We start from the raw sequence: 19423 nt of genomic DNA on the forward strand, positions 1-19423 counted from the left end.
GCATCGGGAGGCGGGGCTCGGGGGAAGGGGGGGTTAAATTGAAAGCATGTGTTTGTCAGAACGGCCGACACACTCCGCTGTAGCTGTCCTCAGTTTGTGATCAGAATTGTTTTAGAAATTACTCCTTTTAGAGTTGCTGCTTATTCTGGCTTCTCATAACTATTGTTGTCCTACAGAATAATGTTTAGCTCACACACGTATGTTTGTATTTTGCATTTGTTATCCTTGCTGATTAAAGGGATCCTGATTAAAGTCCTGCCGTGAGATAAGTTCACGGTAGGAATCATAGCCTAAGAACCAGATTACTACATCTAATGACTTTTAAATAAGCATGATTGGACTCTCAGGTGTTTGCAGTTTGTTAGTTAAGTCCTCAAATGTTGCTGCGGTTATACCCAAGAAGGTTTGATGGCACAGGCTGGTGTTGTGTAGAGGCAAGAACCTTCTGGATCACCAGAGGACATCAACTGATTAGTAAATGCAGTCCACCTATGTGTCATTTAATCTCTTTATATAAATCCAGCTGTTCTGTGAAGGCCTCAGAGGTTTTTTTTAGAGAACATTAGTGGACAAACAGCTTCATGAAGACCAAGGGTCACTGCAGACAGGTCAGGAAAATAAAGTTGTGCAGCAATATCCAAACCTTAGGGCATCATGAAAAGTCCTATTTGCAGTTTGGTACAGGACATGTGGGTGAAACATTAAACAAGAATGTGCTCTGGTCAGGTGAGACCAAACTAGAACTATTTGGGCTACATGCTAAATGATGTATGAGGTAGAAAAGCAACACTGTACATTACCCTGAACTCACCACCCCTAGTGAAACATGGTGATGGCAGCATCGTCCTGCGGGGAAGTGTTTCTTCAATGGAGGAAGCTGGTCAGGGCAGGAGAATACTGGAGGGATATGCATTAGAGGTCGCAGAAGGCTTCAGAAAAGGGTGACGGTTCAACTTCCAGCAGGGTTCATCGACACATCAATGTTATCAGAATGGCCCAGTTAAAGTTCAGACCTAAATCTAATTGAGAATTTGGAGCAAGACTTGAAAGTTTCTGTTTCACTGACACTCTACCAAGGTTGAGCTGTTTTGCAAAGAAGAATGAGTAAAAAAGAAAGAATTGCTCTCTAAATATGTGTTTAAAGCTATTGGAGACAAACCCCGAATGACCTACTGCTGTAATTGCAGCAAAAGGCGTTTCCACAAAGTATCGAATAACGGGGGCTGAATACAAACGCTACACTTGCTCATTTTGAATTTGGGTTGTAAACATTTGGGAAACTATTGTCATTTTCTTTCCTTTTCAAAAGTATGCACTACTTTGTTGCTTTATCAAATAAAATCCCAATAAAATGCATTGAGGCTGGTAATGATAACGTAACGTTATCATTACCAGGGGTATTCAGAGTTTTGCAAAGCATTGTACATTAAAATTGACAGCTGAGTATATCTGTGCATGTATTTAAAGATCTGTTTAGATCTTTTTGTAAACTAGATGAAAACCCCATCACTGAAATTACATCAGCAAAACCTTTGCTCCCTGTAAAAGCTATTAATTCTAGCGCAGCATTGTTTTTCAAAGTGCAAATTGTTATTTTTAGCAGTTTTTATGTGTCTTGCCAGATAAAAAGTCTCATGACCAGAGCTGAATACCTCAAGAAGCACGTCAAGGTAAAATGTAACGGTTTAGGTGTCAAGCAATTATCTGAGGGAAATAATTACACGTTTTGGCTTCTTTTAAACAGCAATAAACTGGTACATAAAATGTTGATTATGAACTTCAGTAATTTGTTGTGTTCGTTTTCCAGATGCAAGAGACTGAGAGGGACGTGTCCCTGGATCGCGAATCTCTCGCAGAATCTGTCAGAAGCTGTGAGTTTCCCCGCTGCCCTGACCAAAAGCGCTTCATTAAACCAACAGCGTCCGACTGAATGTTTGCAGCCATTTTAAAGCCCATGTTGTGAAAGTGAAACACGATGCAAGTAAAGAGCGACACTTCAGGACACAAGCTCCAGGAGAAAAAGCAGCTTTGCAAACGCTTCATATTTGAATTTAAATAATCAGGGACTTTATGTTGGTTACATATATTCACATCCAGCTGGACCACGGCATACCATTACTAAGGTTTTAATATACCAGGATCTCCCCTGTGGTTTCATACACAGACAAAGTCCTAATTCAGAGTATTTTCTGGGCTTAACTCCAAGATTGCTAGTGGATACCTAAGGCCCAGACAATATCCTGTTCTCAGGAATAAATTCCTGAGGAATTCTGAAGAAAAAAAATTTAATAAGGAAAGGGGGGGAAGGGAACCAAGAGCTCAGATGGCTGCACGAGCTTTATGAAGAATGCGGCTTCTTACCCTGCTGTTGTTGTCTTAATGAAACCACGCCACGGTCAGGCCTAGCAGCTGGCATGGATCCAACGGCAGCTGCTCAAGAGTGGGTCGCAGCTACGCCCATGCCTGTCTGCTGACCTGAGACTACACCAAAATATGCAGCAAAATGCTGAGAGGCATCGCACTGTAACCCTTAGACAGTTTACCTTACAGACAGAGCTGCAGGCGGTGTTTTTCTATCACATATACAACCTCCCCTAGAGCACAAGAGACCCTCCAGACCTTTTAACTGGAGTCGAACAGGAAGTAAGGAACCGAAGGGGCAAAAACACAACGTTACACACACACAAGCATTTCCGTACCTTATGGGTGAATAACAAGTAATAGCAGAGATCCATTCCTGGGAAGTGGCTGAATCTTTCACGTTATGCAGCTGAAATATAACTTTTCTGGATAAGTAGTGCTTTCATATGGATGTTTGTAAAACACAAAAACATTAGTAAATTACCTTCCTCTGAACAGCGAAAAACTGGAACGTCCAGGATTTGACAAACACGGGTCCTTTTCAACAAATTAGAATATAGCCAGAAAGTTAATTCAAATTAATTTATTTCAGTAATTCTTTTAAAAAAGGGAAACTTATATGTTATATTGATTCATTCCCCTCGGAGTGATATATCTCAAGTGCTAATTACTGTTCATTCTTATGATCATGGCTTGTCGGAAAATCCGTCTATTAGATAAAGTCAGTTTATACTGGAATGTCATGACCCACACAGTCAAGCAGAAGACAGATGTAGGTGTCAGTCAGCCACTGGCGCCCTCTATAAGGGCTGTAAGCCACGAAATACAAGCTAGTTCTTTAGAGTGCCTTTATGAAATCACATTAATGGAAAGTTGAGTGGAAGGAAAAAAATTAGGCCTCTTGCCTGTGCACCTTTTATACGCTAACAACAACCTTTAGATGACTGCAAAGCAAAGCCTATTTAAGCATAAATGGGAATGCACAAGGTGTGACTGTGGACTAATCGGTGCTCCCAGAGTCACCACAAACAGACGTGTCAAAGACGTGGGCAGCCGCTCACACTACTACAGTAGTTTTAAGGCACCCCTGAACCAGAGACCGCATCAGATGCATCTCATCTGGAGTGAGGTGAAAGAAAACTGCACGTTTGCTCAGTGGTCTAAAGTTCTCTTAAGATGAAAGCTAAGTTAGCATTTCCTTTGAAAATCAAAGTGCCAGAGTCTGTAGGAAAACCGGAAAGGCTCAGAATTAGGGCCGAACAATTAATCGCATTTTCAATATAATCTCGATAAAAAAAAAACACAATTTCCAAATCGCAGAGGTCTGCAATTTTTGGCTATGTAACAATTAGGGAATTAGACGCGTCCTTTAGGTGTCGGTAAAATGTTTGAAGTGGTTTTGTCTCCAAATGCAAGGGAAGACAGTTGCAGCAGTGAGATAATCTAACTTTTTTTTACTTGTTTTAGAGTTTATATAATCATACATAGCATTAAGTTCTGGTCAATCAGTTTAATACATAGACTTGCCTGTTGGTTGCACTTTATGTTCAACAAGGATTGATGTCCAAATCAATTAAAAGCTGTTCTCTTGAACAATATTCTGATTAATAGAAACATTAAAAGTTCCTGTTTTAAATAGTCCTTGTTTACAAACATCTTTATCTAGAGGCCATTTGAACAAACAATTGTTGCTTGTGGTTAATGCAGAAAAAAGTCAAAATTGCAATTTTGGTTGAAATATATTTTCAACCAAACGCAGAACACAATCATTTCTGCTCCGAGTTTAGATGCTGTGGGTCTTTTAGTAACTAATCCGCACGGAGAGGAAACACATTGTTTTGTTGTTTTGTATATGTTTAAAAAGACATGATAAATTAAACTGGGGGGAAAAATCGCATTAAATCGCAATATTAAGATAAAAAATCGCAATTAGATTATTTTCCAAAATCGTTCAGCCCTACTCAGAATCCACATTTCTTGAAGTCCAGTTTTCACAGTCAGTGATGATTTGGAGAGCCAGGTCATCTGCCGGTGACCGTTCTCTTAGTTTCATCAAGGTCAAAGTCAGTACAACCACCTATCAGGACATTTTAGAGCACTTAAAGCGTCCCTCTGCGGATAAGCTTCATGGAGATGCTGAATTCATTTTCCAGCAGGACTCGGTACCTGCCCAGACTACCAACACCCGGTCCATTGACCGTGGTGTTCCTGTTCTTGATTCAGCAGCAAACTCACCTGGCTTAAACTCCACAGAAAATCAAGAAACACCAAAACACAAAAATACAGGTGAGCTGAAGGTCGCTATCAAAGAAACCTGCGCAGCCTTAACCCCTCAGCAGTGCCACAGGCTGATCGCATCCTTATCACCCAGAACTGATACAGTAATCAAGTCAAACGGAGCGCTGAGCAACTATTGAGCTAATGATATAAGGAGTTTGAGTTTATTCAACGTAGTATAGTAAAAGAAAACAAATTTATAAATAAGGACAACAAAAACAAAGAAAAGACAAATATATATAAAATAAAACAACAAGCAAAAGAGGAAAAATAGTAAAGTATAAAAATACACTTTCCAAGGAGTGGGTAGAAGTATAGACTACTTTACAGTAAGACAATATTAATGCATAAAAAAATCCCTTTTTATTTGGCCTTATCTAGTATTCTAATTTTCTAAGAAACTGAATTATGGGTTTTCATTAGCTGTAAACCATAACCATTAAAAAGATACCTCTATGTATTCAATCTATATAAGTCAGAATTTTTTTGATTGAATTATTGAAAGCAATTAACTTTTCATATATGATTGTATAATATTATAATTAGGGTTGGGTATCATCTAGGATGAGCCGACTCGATACGATTCTCGATACATAGCTCACGATACAATACGATTCTCAATATAGCTCAGCTTGATTTGATTTGACTCCAATATCAATATTTATTGCTTTCAAATTAATGGTCAAAGTCATTCAATCAACAAAACCAGCCAAATATCATATTTATGTAAAATTTATTGAACACTGATATATTAACAGAAAAATAAAGTGCATTTGGTTCAATGCATTTAACGTATCACAGAAACCAAAAATGTGCCCAAACTACTGATTTTAGGGACGAAGGTGCATCTAAAATCCTCGGTCATTCTGCAAATTCGTCTCACTTGCACTTCTTCGCTGTGAACAGTAATGGCGCGCTGTAATAACGCCCCCTAGGGGTTGGGTGGTATATCGATATTGAAAGCCAGAATATCGATATTAAATCGTTTTAAAAAAAAAAATCAATATTAATCTTTGTATCAATTTTTATGCACAGCCCTAATTATTATATATATATTGACAGATGTAGTGACTAACCCTGCGCAGATGAATTACCTAAAACCCTGGTGGGAAACGCTTTGATTTGAAGCGTGTGGCATTGATAGATAACACGAGTCCTCTGTTCCTTTCCAGCGTGCAGCTTGCAGTGAGCGGGGGAGCAGCTGTAAAAGCCCGGCGTGCGCTGGACTGTCCGTCAGCGTTCAGGTCGGACACGGAGCCCCTCACCACACCAGGCTTCTGCGGGGGCCAAAGCACACCACAGCCTAACCCACTGAGTACACTATCTGGGTGGGATGTGACAGTCGTCAGCCAAAGGTGGATGATGTTTTGGCTACTGCTTTAAAGTTCCCCTTCCAAAGAATTGGCAGGTAAAGGGCTGAGTTTAAATGATGTGTTTCTTTTTCTTTTTTATATATATAAGAGAAAAGGGAGGCTCCTTCAGTCCTGAAAGTAGCTCTTGAATTTTGGATTTGCACACCGCTGAATGTGAAAGTTGCCGGCCTTTTTACTGCGTGTTGTTGGCGAGCTGAGCCTCAATCCCCTCCTCCAGACACACCATTGACATGTAAATGCCGGACAGCTTGGATGACAATACCAGCCCTTCTCTACCAACCTGCCATGCTAAACGAGTTAAACTGAGGCTGCTGCATTAGTTTAGCGGACAACAGCTACACGTCCCCTTCAGCATGCTTAGAAAAACCGCAAGAAAAACGGCAACACGGTCACACATGAGCTGTAACTCATATGGAGAATCACTGGTGTCTAGAAATGTACTGGTAAACTTTTTAGATAGATGTGTGCAAATCCCTTTACTTTGGGTCAGCCACAGACCCACCATGCCCCCTTCGCTCACAGTCCTCATCTGGGGTGGGGCTTCTGCCTTATTTGCACTGTTCTTGTATTTAACTTGGGATGGAGATCTGTATTTGAACCATTTTCTAACAACAAACCCTCCATGCTTTAATTAAAGTTCAGAAAATATGCTGTTAGCTCTCTTGTCTTACTGTAAAAATGTTCCAAAAGGGAAAACGTTATTGGCAATTTCCACACTGCTGTATTTTTTTCTTTTCGTTTTTTTTATGAAAAACTTGTTGTTTTATTGTGTATTTATTGGAGGACAAGGTGGATATTACAATTCTAATTCTAAATAAATGTTAATGTTTGAACAAAAAAAGTTGTTTTATTTTTTTAGCCCAATTAACACCACAGGTAAACATTTTTACATTTTTAACCGTCTGCGTAGGCTGGGCTGGTCTCTGAGAGCAACTCTTGGCATCATTTGCTAGAGACGTATGGGCTCCATGCTGTAGGCAGAGCAGCCAGGAAAAAAAGAGCATTTGATAAGAAATGATGAATGATGTGGTGGCCGTTTTTTAATGAGGGGAAGCTGCAACTAAAAACTTTGATAATAAATTGAACCCCATAGACCAGTTTTTTTTAAATGTACTTTTCATTCATGATAAGATCTGCGAACAGGTGTCAAATTCTCTACTAATCCAGTAGAGCAAAAGAAAAACAAATATACTACACTGATTCTACAACAGATTAAAGATTTTTGACAAGCAGAGGTGGGTAGACTGCCCACAAAGTTTTCTCAAGAGTAAGCAGTACTTCAACATATTTTATTCCAATTGGACAGCCAAGAAATTACTCAAGTGTGAATAAAGTATGTGTTTAAAAGCCCACTCAAGTATTAAATGATCAAAACATCTGATTTAATATTTAAAAATAAGGTATTGTGACAAATATATAAGGTTATTGGCAAATTCTGGTGTTTCATAGACTAAAATTAATTATAGAAATAATGTCTTATTTGCGTTTGAATGAATTAGGGAATCTGAACACATTTGTTAACCACCTCAACCTGTCAGCTTTCAGCACCACGGCAGCCACCATGAAATGACTGGAAAAGTGCCTGATTGTAAACTGTCGCTACAAAAAGCCATTTTTTTTGGCAGAAAGTTGCTGGAAAGCTATTTTATCCTGGTTTTGGTGTTTCCCCCCACTTTAGATTAGGGAACTGGTTATGAGGAGAAATAATCTTAAGGAAAGTAAGGCTACAGCCACATGACGGGTCTTAATGCTTAACTCAGATTTTCTTTTTTTTTGTAGGTTCATATTTTAATTTCAATACCAACCCCATCGGACTCCAGCATGAGTCCATGGCCCTGAAGTGACCAGCATTTGCTAAAGAAAGTGTGATGTCGCATTTAGCACGCTGTGTTTATGACGGTTAATGGGATGCTACGCATGTTGGCATGTTTGTATCACTTCTGAAGCTGTTCAGTTGTAATTGATACATTTATGACACCATCGACAATGTCTGCTGCAATCCTAAATACTATTAAATGTTGACTTTTATTTAGACAGAGAGCAACTCTCATAATAAGAATTAGCATATTGATGCGATTAGCACATACAGGAGGTGTTCTGCACTGCGGAAAAATGAAGAGATGCTCCTGAAACCAGAAACTCAGAAGAATGCTGTAAATATTCAGGTGTTAACCAGACTGACAGTCACACCAGCTGCTTATTTAGTCCATTGTTTTTATTGGATCTTGTTGCTTACGCTGCAAAATTGTGAATCCCTTATAATGCAAAAGTGGGAAGAAATGCAAGATCATCATTCAAACTAAGGTTGCTTTGAAAAACTATAGGTACTTGTTTGATTTAGGACCACATGTGCTTGGGTTGGATTTAAATAAAATATGACTTCTGGTGTCCATCAAAACAGATGTATGTCACATATTGGCAAAAGATTCAGATTTGGGGATTTTTGCTGAACATAGCTTAAGTGACATTGAGTCTCAGCTGTTTCAAGGAAACCCTAACTTCCACAGCTTTAAGCAAGATTAGAAAAATATAATGACGTGTAAACATTTAAAGCAACCAAATCTGACAGGTTGATCTGGTTCCTATGAGCCGGTGCATTATTTATTTTTTTTTGCCAAAAACGGAGCAGCTCACCATGAGCCTAATCTTCCAAGGGAAGAGACGTCAAGAGGGACTGCCCAGCCAATCAGAGACAGACACGTAATGATTCCAACAATAAAATCAGCATTCAGTGTTCAATGCACATTTAAATATCGATATTTACAGCTACATCTAATTATGGCTTATTTAATATTTTATTCACAGATATTCACACCAAACCTTTATCAAATGCTTCTCATGTTTTAGAGATCTCACGGTGTAGGAATAAGAGTTAGTTTCTATCAGATCCAGAGTCCAGGGACAACATTTTGAAGGGACTTGGAGAAAACAAGTTGTTTTTTTAGTTAAAATGTTAAATCCCAGGTGTTAATGTGCACTATGAAAAATTGCATAGATTATTCTTACAGTGTAGTTTTATTAGACTCCTATAGATTTTTTATTATTTACTTTGTACTTGGTTAGAACACCTAAGGTAGCGAAAGGAGCCTATTTTTTTTAAAGGTGTAAGGTTAAAACTTGGGAAATCCTTTCTTCGTAAGTTTCTTGGAAATTTTTCAGAAACGTTTAAACTTTATTTTGGAAAATCAGTTTGGTTGCTTTGTTTTGCGGAACTTGATCAGTCCTGATTAAAAAATGTGTTTTAGTTGTCAGAGTTGGACTTTCCGTCTTTTCTGCAACACTTTTCCAGGAGAGAGAACAGCTTTTAAATTACTGGCTCAAAAATTGATTAAGTCCCAAAACAAACAAACAAAAAAAAAACTCAGGACAGTTCCACCTGTCACGCCAGGTGTAAAAGACTCATTCTTCTGTAGCAGAAAAGAGAGCTGCGTCGCTCTGAACTGGAGCATCCGGGATGGAGAACATGCGGTTCATAGCTCTAATTGGCTGTGGGTACCATCACCGTTTGGCTCCGCTTCTTTGCTTTAATCAGGACATGAGCATGTTGCTGCCAGGAAAATTTTGGCTCCATTTGTGACCCTTGTGATTTCTTTGTTGCTTAATTCTGGGAGTACTGCCAATTTATGTTGCCCCACAAAAAAAAAAAAAAAAAAGTTTTTTGAAAACTCTTCCAGTAATGCCGTCCGGGGAGGGAGAATCTGAGATGGAAAACTGAACCCAGTTTTTCCCCTGATCCACAACCTGCGCCTCTTTGGCTCTGATTGGCCTCCGTTTCGTTTCAGCTCCAATCACACCAGGATCCCCCGCTCTTTTCACTGAGTGGAGCTGGTATGGGTGTCCTTGCACAAAGAGAGATCGCCACAGTTTGGACTGGATAACCTGAATCTCATGATCCCCCTGCCCACGGAGCAGAGCGATCATTCACTGTGCTCCAATGGCTCTCATAGATGGAACATTGTGTTCTCATGTGAGACAAGAGCCTTAAAACCTCCAGGGTGGCTCTCACTCTGGAGCCGCGCGCCGAAAGGCATGGGTCCGCGGAGTGGGGGTTGTTGGGTTGAGGGTTGTTTTGAAGGAATGTTGAATAAAGATAATTTAGAAAAATGGGCTCCAGCACACTGCTGCCTCTGTAACCCTCAACCCCACCAAAAACACTCAACTCCCCAAGGCTTCTCTGCTCGTGTTTGTTTTGATTCTGCTCCCAGAATTGGCTGGAGGGAGGGGGGGAGGGGGGATTGGAGGGGTGGGCTGGTTGTTTTGGAGAACCTTGGGCTACATGGCAGTGATTAAGACAGACTGAACTGAAGACAGCCTCTCTGAACTGGGTGTAATAAGGCTGCTATGCAGGCGTGGGACCCGTTGAATCACTCTGTCACACAGCCGTCCTTCAATTAAAATAAAATCAAGACAATCTGTGCAAATGTTTGTTCGGAGAATTAAAACCTTACCACCTGTTGCTCGCATGGAGTTGAGTGGAAAAGTGTTTACGCTGCATGAACCTTTGCAAAATGAATCACATATCTACTAATTTCAATGTATTTTATTTAGATTTTCTATTATAGACCCTCAGAAAATTGTGACATAAGTATTTGTGTTTTTTATTTTTTGTTTGTTTTACAAATACAAATCTAAAAAGTGTGGAGTGCACATGTATTCAGCTCTCTTTACCCTGACAGTCCTAAATTAAAACCCATACAACCACCTTCAGAAGTTGCTAAAAAGAAAGGCTTTAAAGAAAGCCTTAAAACTCCTGTATTGCCATTTTGAACAAGCAATGTGGGAACACATACTCTGGTCAGAGGAGACCAAAGCTGAACCTGAACATACCATCCCTGCCATGAACACGGTGGGGGCAGCATCATGCTGAGGTGAGGCTTTTTCTGAGCACCTTTGCTGGGAAGACGTATGACGTATGGAGCAAAACACAGGGAGAAAACTTGTAAAAGGCTTCAAAAGACTAAGGCAGAACTTATTCTAAACATACAGCCAGAGCTACCTTGTAATGGTTTAGATCAAAGCCTGTTCATGTGTTGGAACGGCCTAGTCAAAGTTCAGACCAGAATCTGAGAATCTGCATAAAGAATTTAAGAATTAACGTATATCACGATCCATTCAATCTGAGTGAGGTGGAAGTGTTTTGCAAATGTGCAAAGCTCTCGGAGACATACCCTAAAATATCTGCAGCGGTAACTGCATTAGCATCTTCGCTCTAGCAAGTATCGACTCAGATGGGCTGATTACCAATCCATGCCATAGTTTTCAGACTTTCAGTAAAAACAAATACCAAACATCTTTGCATTTTCCTCCCCCTTCCCAATCTTGCTCTTCTTAATTCTTGTCTGTCGCACAAAATCCCAATAATACATGTTTTAGATTGTGGCTTTAACTTGACATAACTGTGATCAAGTGCAAAGTGTATACATACTTTAACAATATCAGTCGCTATTTCACATTATTCGTAACTCTAAATGAAAGCATCAAACAGAGGTGCTGCTCACACTTAACAGCAACATCTAATGACTCTTTTACAGTTTGACAATGACTTGTGAATGACCTCGCAAGTGGCAAAATCCCCAAATGGCCGCTTGCTTTTAAAGCAGGTAATAATGTGTTGTAGCATTAGTGAGGTCCAAAGTGACGAGCTCAGCTTTTAACTGTTTCTCTCGCATTGCTGATGGTATTATTTTTACTGAAGCCCGACGTAGACCCCTGAATTGCCGTTTGTCTCCAGTAAAAGTGGATTAAGCAATGACTGAACACTTAAAATTCCTCGCTAGGTTTCAATTACACTGACCTAATCCCTGAGGAATCAGGCGGAGGGGGGGGGGGGGGGGGGGGGGGGAACAGCCGCACTGCTAGGCTGGATCAGGGAAGACATTTTTATCAACAGTGAGTCCTTATTTTTGGGCATTTTATGGTATTGATCTGGTCGTGAGAATTTATCTATGACCTTCTTGGTTTTTTTGTTTCTTGTTTTTTACTTTGCATAAGAAATAAGTCACAGATATGACATTAAAAGTTGAACTGGCTGGCTGTGTAAAAGATAGTTCTAAAAATTATTTACATTGCGCTAATTCACGGCTTTTTTTTCTTCCTCCCCCACCATATCACAAAATATGGAATCCCTTAATGTTAAGGGGAAAACAATATGGATTTATATCCGAGTTGTATTTCTAAAACACATACCTGCACAAGTGTGTCTATGTAAATGTGTCTAGAGAGATAACGTGCTACCTACAGGGGCTGCTGAAGACTGCCTGGCAGGAAGCATGGCGTCAACAAGAGAGCTGTCAGTTCTGGCGGTGGAAAAGACAAACAACGATGTGCCAGAGGAAGGAACTGAGATTTACCTAAACAAAGGCCAGGCTGGAAGAATCGTTACCGCCTAAACAGAAACAAGCAACGGTTATTGTGGGTAAAAGAGAGCCAGCAGTAGACTCTGGATGAGGGGATTAAAAATGGTGATGAATCCTGAACCTGCCTTGACCATCTAAGGTGATGCTGGAGCGTCTTTTCGGTGCCATACAAATGAAACATTTAAGAAAGTAAAAGGGGGAAAAAAAAACGTAATGTGATGCAATGATTGAAAGAAGAAGAATTTGCTGCTGATGAACTTTTTTTTAAGGACGATAATATTTGGGCACCATAACCATTCAAGCATTAGATTTCAGGAAAACCAGATCAACTCAATGAGATCACCAGAAAGCAGTTTGAATTATCAGTTTAAATAGAAATCTGTGGAGACAATTCAAAAATAAAAAAGCTGATTTGTCAGCTGCAACAAAACAACGTTGGAACCAGACTGATGAAAAACTAGTCTGGCTGTTTAATAAGACTTCTTTGGTGTCATATCTCTGACTTGTTTGCTACAAAAATAAATCAAATGAACGCACATCCTCCAAGAGCGCTGATTCAGTATTTACCTGGGGTTGTACCTGTTGTGTACAGGGATTTCCATCTGGTTTCTTTATCTGACAGATTAAGTAAACTTTCCACCATGCAGTGCCCTGAAAACTTGGTCACACCCTTTGGACTTTTTGCATTTTGTCAAGTTACAACAAATCTCAACATATTTTTTTGGGATTTAATGTGACAAACGAACTCAAAGTAGCTCATACTTGTGGAGTTAAAGGAAAATCATAGCTTTTCCACATTTTTTACAATGAAAAAAAAAAATACTTCTGGGGTGTAGATTCATTCAGCCCACCGAGTCAGTACTTTGTAGAACTACCTTGTGGTCTGGGTACAATGCCAATTCTTTTGTGCTGTCACTCTTACTAAGTTTGCCCATCTGAACGCTAACATTTTCCCCCGTTCTTTGCAAAATAAGGTCAGTCAGACTGGATGGAGAGCGTCTTTGACTATTAGTTGTCCTTTTTTTCCCACATAATCCCTCCTGTGGGATGCAAAGGTAAGTATTGTTCTATTCTATATCCTCAATCCGGTTTTAACTAGGCCGTTCTAAAACATTAACGTGTTTTCTGCCAAAACTAATGTTTTACATGCCTATCAAAGAGCTTCCCTTATGTCGAATCTGACTGGAGCTCTGTGATAAATCAGACAAAATCGCAGTAAAACACAACATTGTAAAGTATGTTAACGCTCAAAGGGTATGAGCATTTTCACCAGCCCTTGTATATCGACAGCTATTTAAGCCTCTTGAGTTTTTACATGATATATGTATATTAACAAAACACAATAACCCATATTTAACATATATTCAAAAGACTTTCTGTTAATTCTTTTCTTTGCCAAAACACACAACATGACACGTGCTTACGTCATAAACATTTTTATTGTAAAACCTCTGTATGGCGGAGCTTTCTCTGAACTCAAGTTATTGCTACGTTTCTAAAAAAACCAAAACAACGCAAGACGTAATCCTGTCTTGCTTATTCTTGCACTGAATCTGCTCTACATCTGTGCCTTCCAGCGGATTTAGGTGAAACTTATTTTACTGCACTTCACTGTAAAATAGAGATACACATTCTTCATATCCTAGCTTCATAATTTAACAGTGAAAACCATAGTTCAAGATTTAATTTCAAGTGGCAAAAGCAACAGCCCTACTGTAACTTTCCCTTCATCGATCAAACAGGCGGACGAGAAAAGGGATGAGCGTGGGAAAAAAAATGAAACTGCTGGTTTGAATCACTTGTTCTATTGGTGCAGACATTTAAATGGGTAACATTAGCACCTCAGTTTAAATGTGGTGTGTGGCTAATTCACTCCGTCTAAAACAAGCACAGTAAAATAATTCAAGGCACATGTTTTAAGGCAATAAATCTCACGATGAATCCGTGCAGGCAACAGTCTCTGGTTTGTGCTTTCTCTGTTTCAGATGTCTAGAAAGAAAACCGGTGACAAAAATTCAACAAAAATATCATTATATGTGACACGGAAACACACATTTAACCCCGCCGGGGTCCCTTGACGTCTTATTTGAATTTTAGGTTTGCGTTAACTTTGGCTGTGTTGCTACAATTGGAATAAAATTGTGGTCCGGTTGTGACATTTAAGGGGAATTATCTTTTATTTTTCCAAAGCTTGCCTTTTAAACTAAAGAGAGAGAGAGTGTCTCTTCAGCATGCTGTCTGCCCTTCAAAATGAATAAATCACAAACGTATTTTGATAACTATTGTGAGTGTTTACCACCCCTGTTTAAATGACTTAAGTATTTCAGGTTTTATTATTTTCCAAAAAGTAATAATACTATTGATATACTATGAATATACAAATTAGGTTGAAATAAATTTACTTTCTGATGACTTTTAACAACAACAAAAGAAAAAAAAGAAAAAATCAGCGTTAAAGCTAAAAAAAAAAAAAAAAAAACAGGATAAGACACTAATCGCTAAAATTGACTCTTAAGGGCTTAAAGTAAAAAAACAAATGATGAATATTTGTTATGTATGCTGAGGGAAGCACTAAAGAAATTAGGAAGTTTTTTTTTTATTTCTAAGGCAAGTTTTAAAAGAGCATTTTTTTGTCAAAGGGACCCAGTTGGTGCACAAAACGAAGGAGCCACCGAGGATTAAAGCATGTTTTGTTCACTTCTGCCTGTTGACCTTAGCAACGTGTTTTTTTTTTTTAACACCGGTGACTTTAAAACAGGAAGAAAAGCAGCAACAGAACAGGTGGACCTCTTTTACACGAGGCATGCTGTGGACAAACTGCAGACATTTCACGTTCGCCCATGCTGGCTGGCAGCTGACAGGTTTTCTCAAAGTGTCGGGGCAGTGTGAAAAAGCAATAATAAGGACGGGGGGGTGCTTTTAAAGGCTTTTAGGGGGTCCAGGCTGCAGAGGGGAGGAAGAGAGGGGTGGGGGGGGGGGAGAAGTCAGGAAGAGTTCAATAAAACAATCTTGGATGGGGGAGGGGAACAGGCAGAAGTGGCAGGAAAGCAGTTCAGTCAATCTAAAGTAGTCGAACCCACACCCTCGCCTGTCCTCTGACGGGTTCCCACAATTATTTGTAGTGTGGTTACTGCAACAATGCTAAGGCCTCTGCAATGGAGAGGAGAGCAAACAGAGGCTGGATGGCTCCAGTGTTTGCCTAAAGTCTTAATAAAGCCACCCTTTAAGAAGCAGTGAAAGCTCTCCAAATACACCAGGACGCTTTCAAGGCACTTTTAAAACGCTCAGAGCAAGGTCTCCTTCAGGCCATTTCCCTTCACCTAAAAGGAAAATGGTTAAGGTGTTCCTGACAGCAGACCTTGGCTCTGAGGAGGCCCCCTGAGAGCAGGCAGCTCCTGTGCGCCATGTCAGAGTAAAGAGGCCCAGCAGTATCCTCCATCACCTTCCTCAAAAGAAAAGCCTTTCCGTTCCTGGATCCAAACATCCCAGCGGGTTATCCGTCTCCTCAGAGTAATATCCATATAAACACAAGCATCGTGAAGCCCGGTAACCTCCGGCAAGCCGAGGAGTTGTCAGCGTAATTCTCCTCTCTGTCAGCTCTGGGATCGTAATCCTCATCTTCGTAGTTGTCGTCGGCGTCAGGCTGATCGGAAGCGACACTGTGGTCCCCGATGGAGCACAGCTTGCTCATGTTCTCCTTGACCACCTCGCAGAAGGGCCTCTCCACGCCGTCACAGACGCACCGGTTCAGCAGCATGCCGTTGGGGATGAAGAGCATCTGCTGGATGGTGGCCTTGCACCTGGACGAGCACCTCCTGCCGTTGAACAGCTGGCCGCAGTAGGCCAGGTAGGCGGCCAGGGAGGCGTGGCAGCCGCTGTCCTCCTCGCACCGCTGGCGCGCCTCCATGCAGCCGATGCCCCCCGCGTCGCTCGGGTGTCTGCGGGGCAGGCACGGCTCCACGCCGCGCTTGGCGCCGAGGCAGTCCGGGTCCTGCACGCAGTCGCAGGTCTCCAGGTCCGGCCCGCTGCGGGTGCTGTTGAGCCGGATGAGCGCCTGGATGCAGTGGCTCGGGCACTGCCTCCGTGTGCCGCGGATGTTCCCCTCGCACGCCGCCAAGTACTGGCCGTAGGCGAGCTCGCACTCGGGCTCGTCGTGGCACTTGAGGATCGCCTGCCAGCATATGAGCTGCGCGTCCAAAGCCACCAGCAGCCACAGCAGAAGCGCCAGCGAGCTGCGCTGGCATCTCATGCTTGGGGGAGGTTTGACGCCTGCGACGAGCTCATTAGGATCGGAACGAGTCAAGCGAGCGAGGATCCGGCCAAAGACCGACCCGAATAACTTACTAAACTTTTGTTACCGACGGGGTGTTTTGGCCCGTCTTGGTTTTGCCTCCTGCTCGTGGGCTTTGTGACAAAAGACAGCCACGAGTGGCTGCGAAAAGGAGCGCAGACGCAGTCATCTCTGGAAGTGTGCCCTCTCCACGCCAGGATCCTCCGAACTGCAGTATACTATCCAAAGTTAACCGGGGCTGTGCCGTCCTCAGCTCAAATGTTTCCCACCATTCCTCGCATCGATTCCACCCAAGCCTGTGACTTTTAACCCGTCCACGCTCTCCAGAGTTGTTCGTGTTTTTCTTTAAGACACAGTTATGGAGGTTTCCCCCCTTGTCCCGCTACGCGCGTCTTTGTCCTGCTTCTGGCTGTAGCGCTTCACGGTCCGCCGAGCATTTCTCCACAACACCCCTCCCTCTGTCGAAAAAAAAGAAAGGAAAAAGGCCCCCCTCCCCTCCCACCTTTCCCTCAAACTCCCCTCCTTTTCTCTTCTTTCATTTACTATCCCGGTCAACCATTGGTCGCGGATTGGAAACCCACTTCCAGCTCCACAAATCCGAGGAGCTGCAGCGCCCTGCGAAAGTAATCATACCGCTTCAGCTGTCTGACAGGTCGCACTGCAAGTGTGGTTTATTTGGGTTTTTATGTGAACACAAAATAATGCATATAAGGAGGACTCGTATAGAAGTTTTAATTTTTTTAGGCAAATATAAATCTGAAAAGTGTGGCGGACACTTGTGTTCGCCTTAATAGCCCTTAATGAACCCAAATGCAACAAGCAACAGCTGAGTTAGTAAGCAGAATCCACTTATGTGTCATCTAACCTCAGAATAAATAAAGATGCTCAGGGATTTATTGGAGGACATTTATGAACAAACAGCATCATGAAGGCCAAGGGATAAAGCAAACAAGGAAATAGGTTTAGGTTATATAACAATATCTCGAACTATGAACAACTCAAGGAGCACTTTTCAATTCATCATCTGAAAAGGGAAAGCACGTGGCAACTGCACAGTTTGCATAGATCTCAAATCATGGCAGTCCACATAAACCGAGACTCTTTTGAGTTTTGCAACCCAAATCAAAAATCTTTGGCCCATTTACAAAAGGTTATGTGCAATGGGAAGATGGACGGTGGCATTGTGCTGGGGATGCTTTTCAGAGTTAACAGGCAATTGGCAAAGGAAACCTGTTAAGGTGTTTTCTCGCCTTAAGTTAGTTAACTTTGGTCCAAATTGGTTGTTACGTTTATTTCTTTTTACTTGTAACGTTTTCCAGTGGTTTGGTGTCTTTTCACACTGGGAAAACTCTTGGTGAACCAAAGCTTGCCACAGCAAACTATGCTGTGTGCAGAACTGGTTGGAGACACGAAGAATGTAATTTAGTATTTTTCTGGGTACTGTTTCAAGAAAAGTTATCTCAGAAGTATACCAGATGGGTTTTGAAAGAGACGTTTTGAAAGCCCTGCCTTTGACTTTAACCATGTGCGGCCTTCTCTTTGTGGTCTGTTCACTCTACCGTTCCCACAACGCGTGCCTGGCTACGGAAAGACGTTCAGCTCAAACCTGCAGCGTTTCCCTGGTGGCTTTGTCAGACCTCCTCCTCCAAACCTTCTTGGTACCATTGTCTTGGTCCACATCTACATGAGCGAACTGCACTAAGAGGGGAAAACAAAACGGAGTTTGTTTTAAACTGATTGTGAGAACTCCAAAGGATCGTCCAAGGTCTCACTTTTCAGATTTCTGTTTGTAAAACAACTAAAAGCCACGTACCCTTTTCTTTCCACTACACAATTATGCACCCATTCATGCCTGTCCACCACATCACATAACATTTAATTTAATAGTTTGTTATTGTTTGCTGTGACGTATCTGTGAACAACCCCAGCTCAGACACAAGGAAAAGATTAAACATGTAGCATGTCCTCGCAGCAATTGAGCAATGATTATTATTCCTTGCACTTGCCAAACTTGACGATTTCTTGGATTCTCAAATTAAACAATTTCTCATGTTTTAATCTATCTATGCTGCAAGAGACAAAACAAATCCTCAGTAATGAAATGGGAGACTTTCCGATCTGTGGTCTGTGTCAGAATTTAAGCATTTATGGCAGCCCCTATTGGCTTGTAAGCCTTAAGCATCTGCTTGGTTTGCTTGTGACTTGGGCCGGCTCTGGGTTGAAGCATGGCATAGTGTCAAAAAGTTTAAGGGGTATGAATACTTTCCCCACACACAGTATTTGATCCGACAGGCTGCATGAAAACTTATAATTTTGCTTGCGTGAAACTAAGGATCTGTGTGGTCCCCCCCCCTCCCTCCATCCCCCCCTCCCTTCGGCTTCCTCTCGCAAAACACAAGTTAGAGCGGCAGCCAGGAGGGGAGCTTGCAAAACGCATTCCATTACAGAAAGGTCACATCTGCAACTTTTCTGCACCGGCTTTCACCAGAGAAGGAATAGCAGCTTTCTCTTAGAGCTGCTCGCTAATTGTCACTCTGCCCCTCCCTCGCTGTCATTCTGCTCAGTTTTAAGCCCCGATTGAGAGAGGAGAATAGGGGAGAATGGTATTTTCTGGCCCGTTTCACCCTAATTGTGTCAGATTGGCCATGCAGCGGCCCAGTGTCTTTCCAGGCCGAGGATTGTTCACGCACTGCGGCCTATCAATGGGGAGGGGTTCAGCATCAATATATTTTACAGCTATTCCCTTTCACACCACACTTGAAAAC

At 41.5% G+C, this 19423-nt stretch overlaps 2 protein-coding genes across 4 annotated transcripts in view; one reads left to right on the forward strand and one right to left on the reverse strand.

Moving 5' to 3' along the window:
* The window catches only part of ulk3 (unc-51 like kinase 3), a 28208-nt gene extending 21400 nt beyond the window's left edge, over window positions 1–6808 (forward strand). For all 3 annotated transcript variants that reach the window (XM_012868740.3, XM_021319544.2, XM_012868741.3), the window contains exons 15-17: window positions 1623–1670; window positions 1808–1871; window positions 5811–6808. In XM_012868740.3, the coding sequence (XP_012724194.2) occupies window positions 1623–1670; window positions 1808–1871; window positions 5811–5827 (129 nt within the window). In that variant the 3' untranslated portion in view covers window positions 5828–6808. The remainder of the gene's footprint in view (window positions 1–1622; window positions 1671–1807; window positions 1872–5810) is intronic.
* Window positions 6809–13787: 6979 nt separating this feature from the next.
* Window positions 13788–17126, reverse strand: LOC105930505 (growth arrest-specific protein 1). The gene has a single exon (XM_012868749.3). It carries the CDS (start codon window positions 16614–16616, stop codon window positions 15873–15875), a length of 744 nt encoding a protein of 247 aa, XP_012724203.2. The 5' UTR covers window positions 16617–17126; the 3' UTR covers window positions 13788–15872.
* Between the last annotated feature and the right edge of the window lie 2297 nt (window positions 17127–19423).

This window comes from Fundulus heteroclitus, chromosome 4 (genome assembly GCF_011125445.2).
Source record: "Fundulus heteroclitus isolate FHET01 chromosome 4, MU-UCD_Fhet_4.1, whole genome shotgun sequence".
In the NCBI taxonomy this organism is placed as follows: Eukaryota; Metazoa; Chordata; class Actinopteri; order Cyprinodontiformes; family Fundulidae; genus Fundulus; species Fundulus heteroclitus.

Bases quoted from the DNA above. Each gene is read 5' to 3' on its own strand.
- LOC105930505 (XM_012868749.3), bottom strand. From the start codon at position 16,616: ATGAGATGCCAGCGCAGCTCGCTGGCGCTTCTGCTGTGGCTGCTGGTG.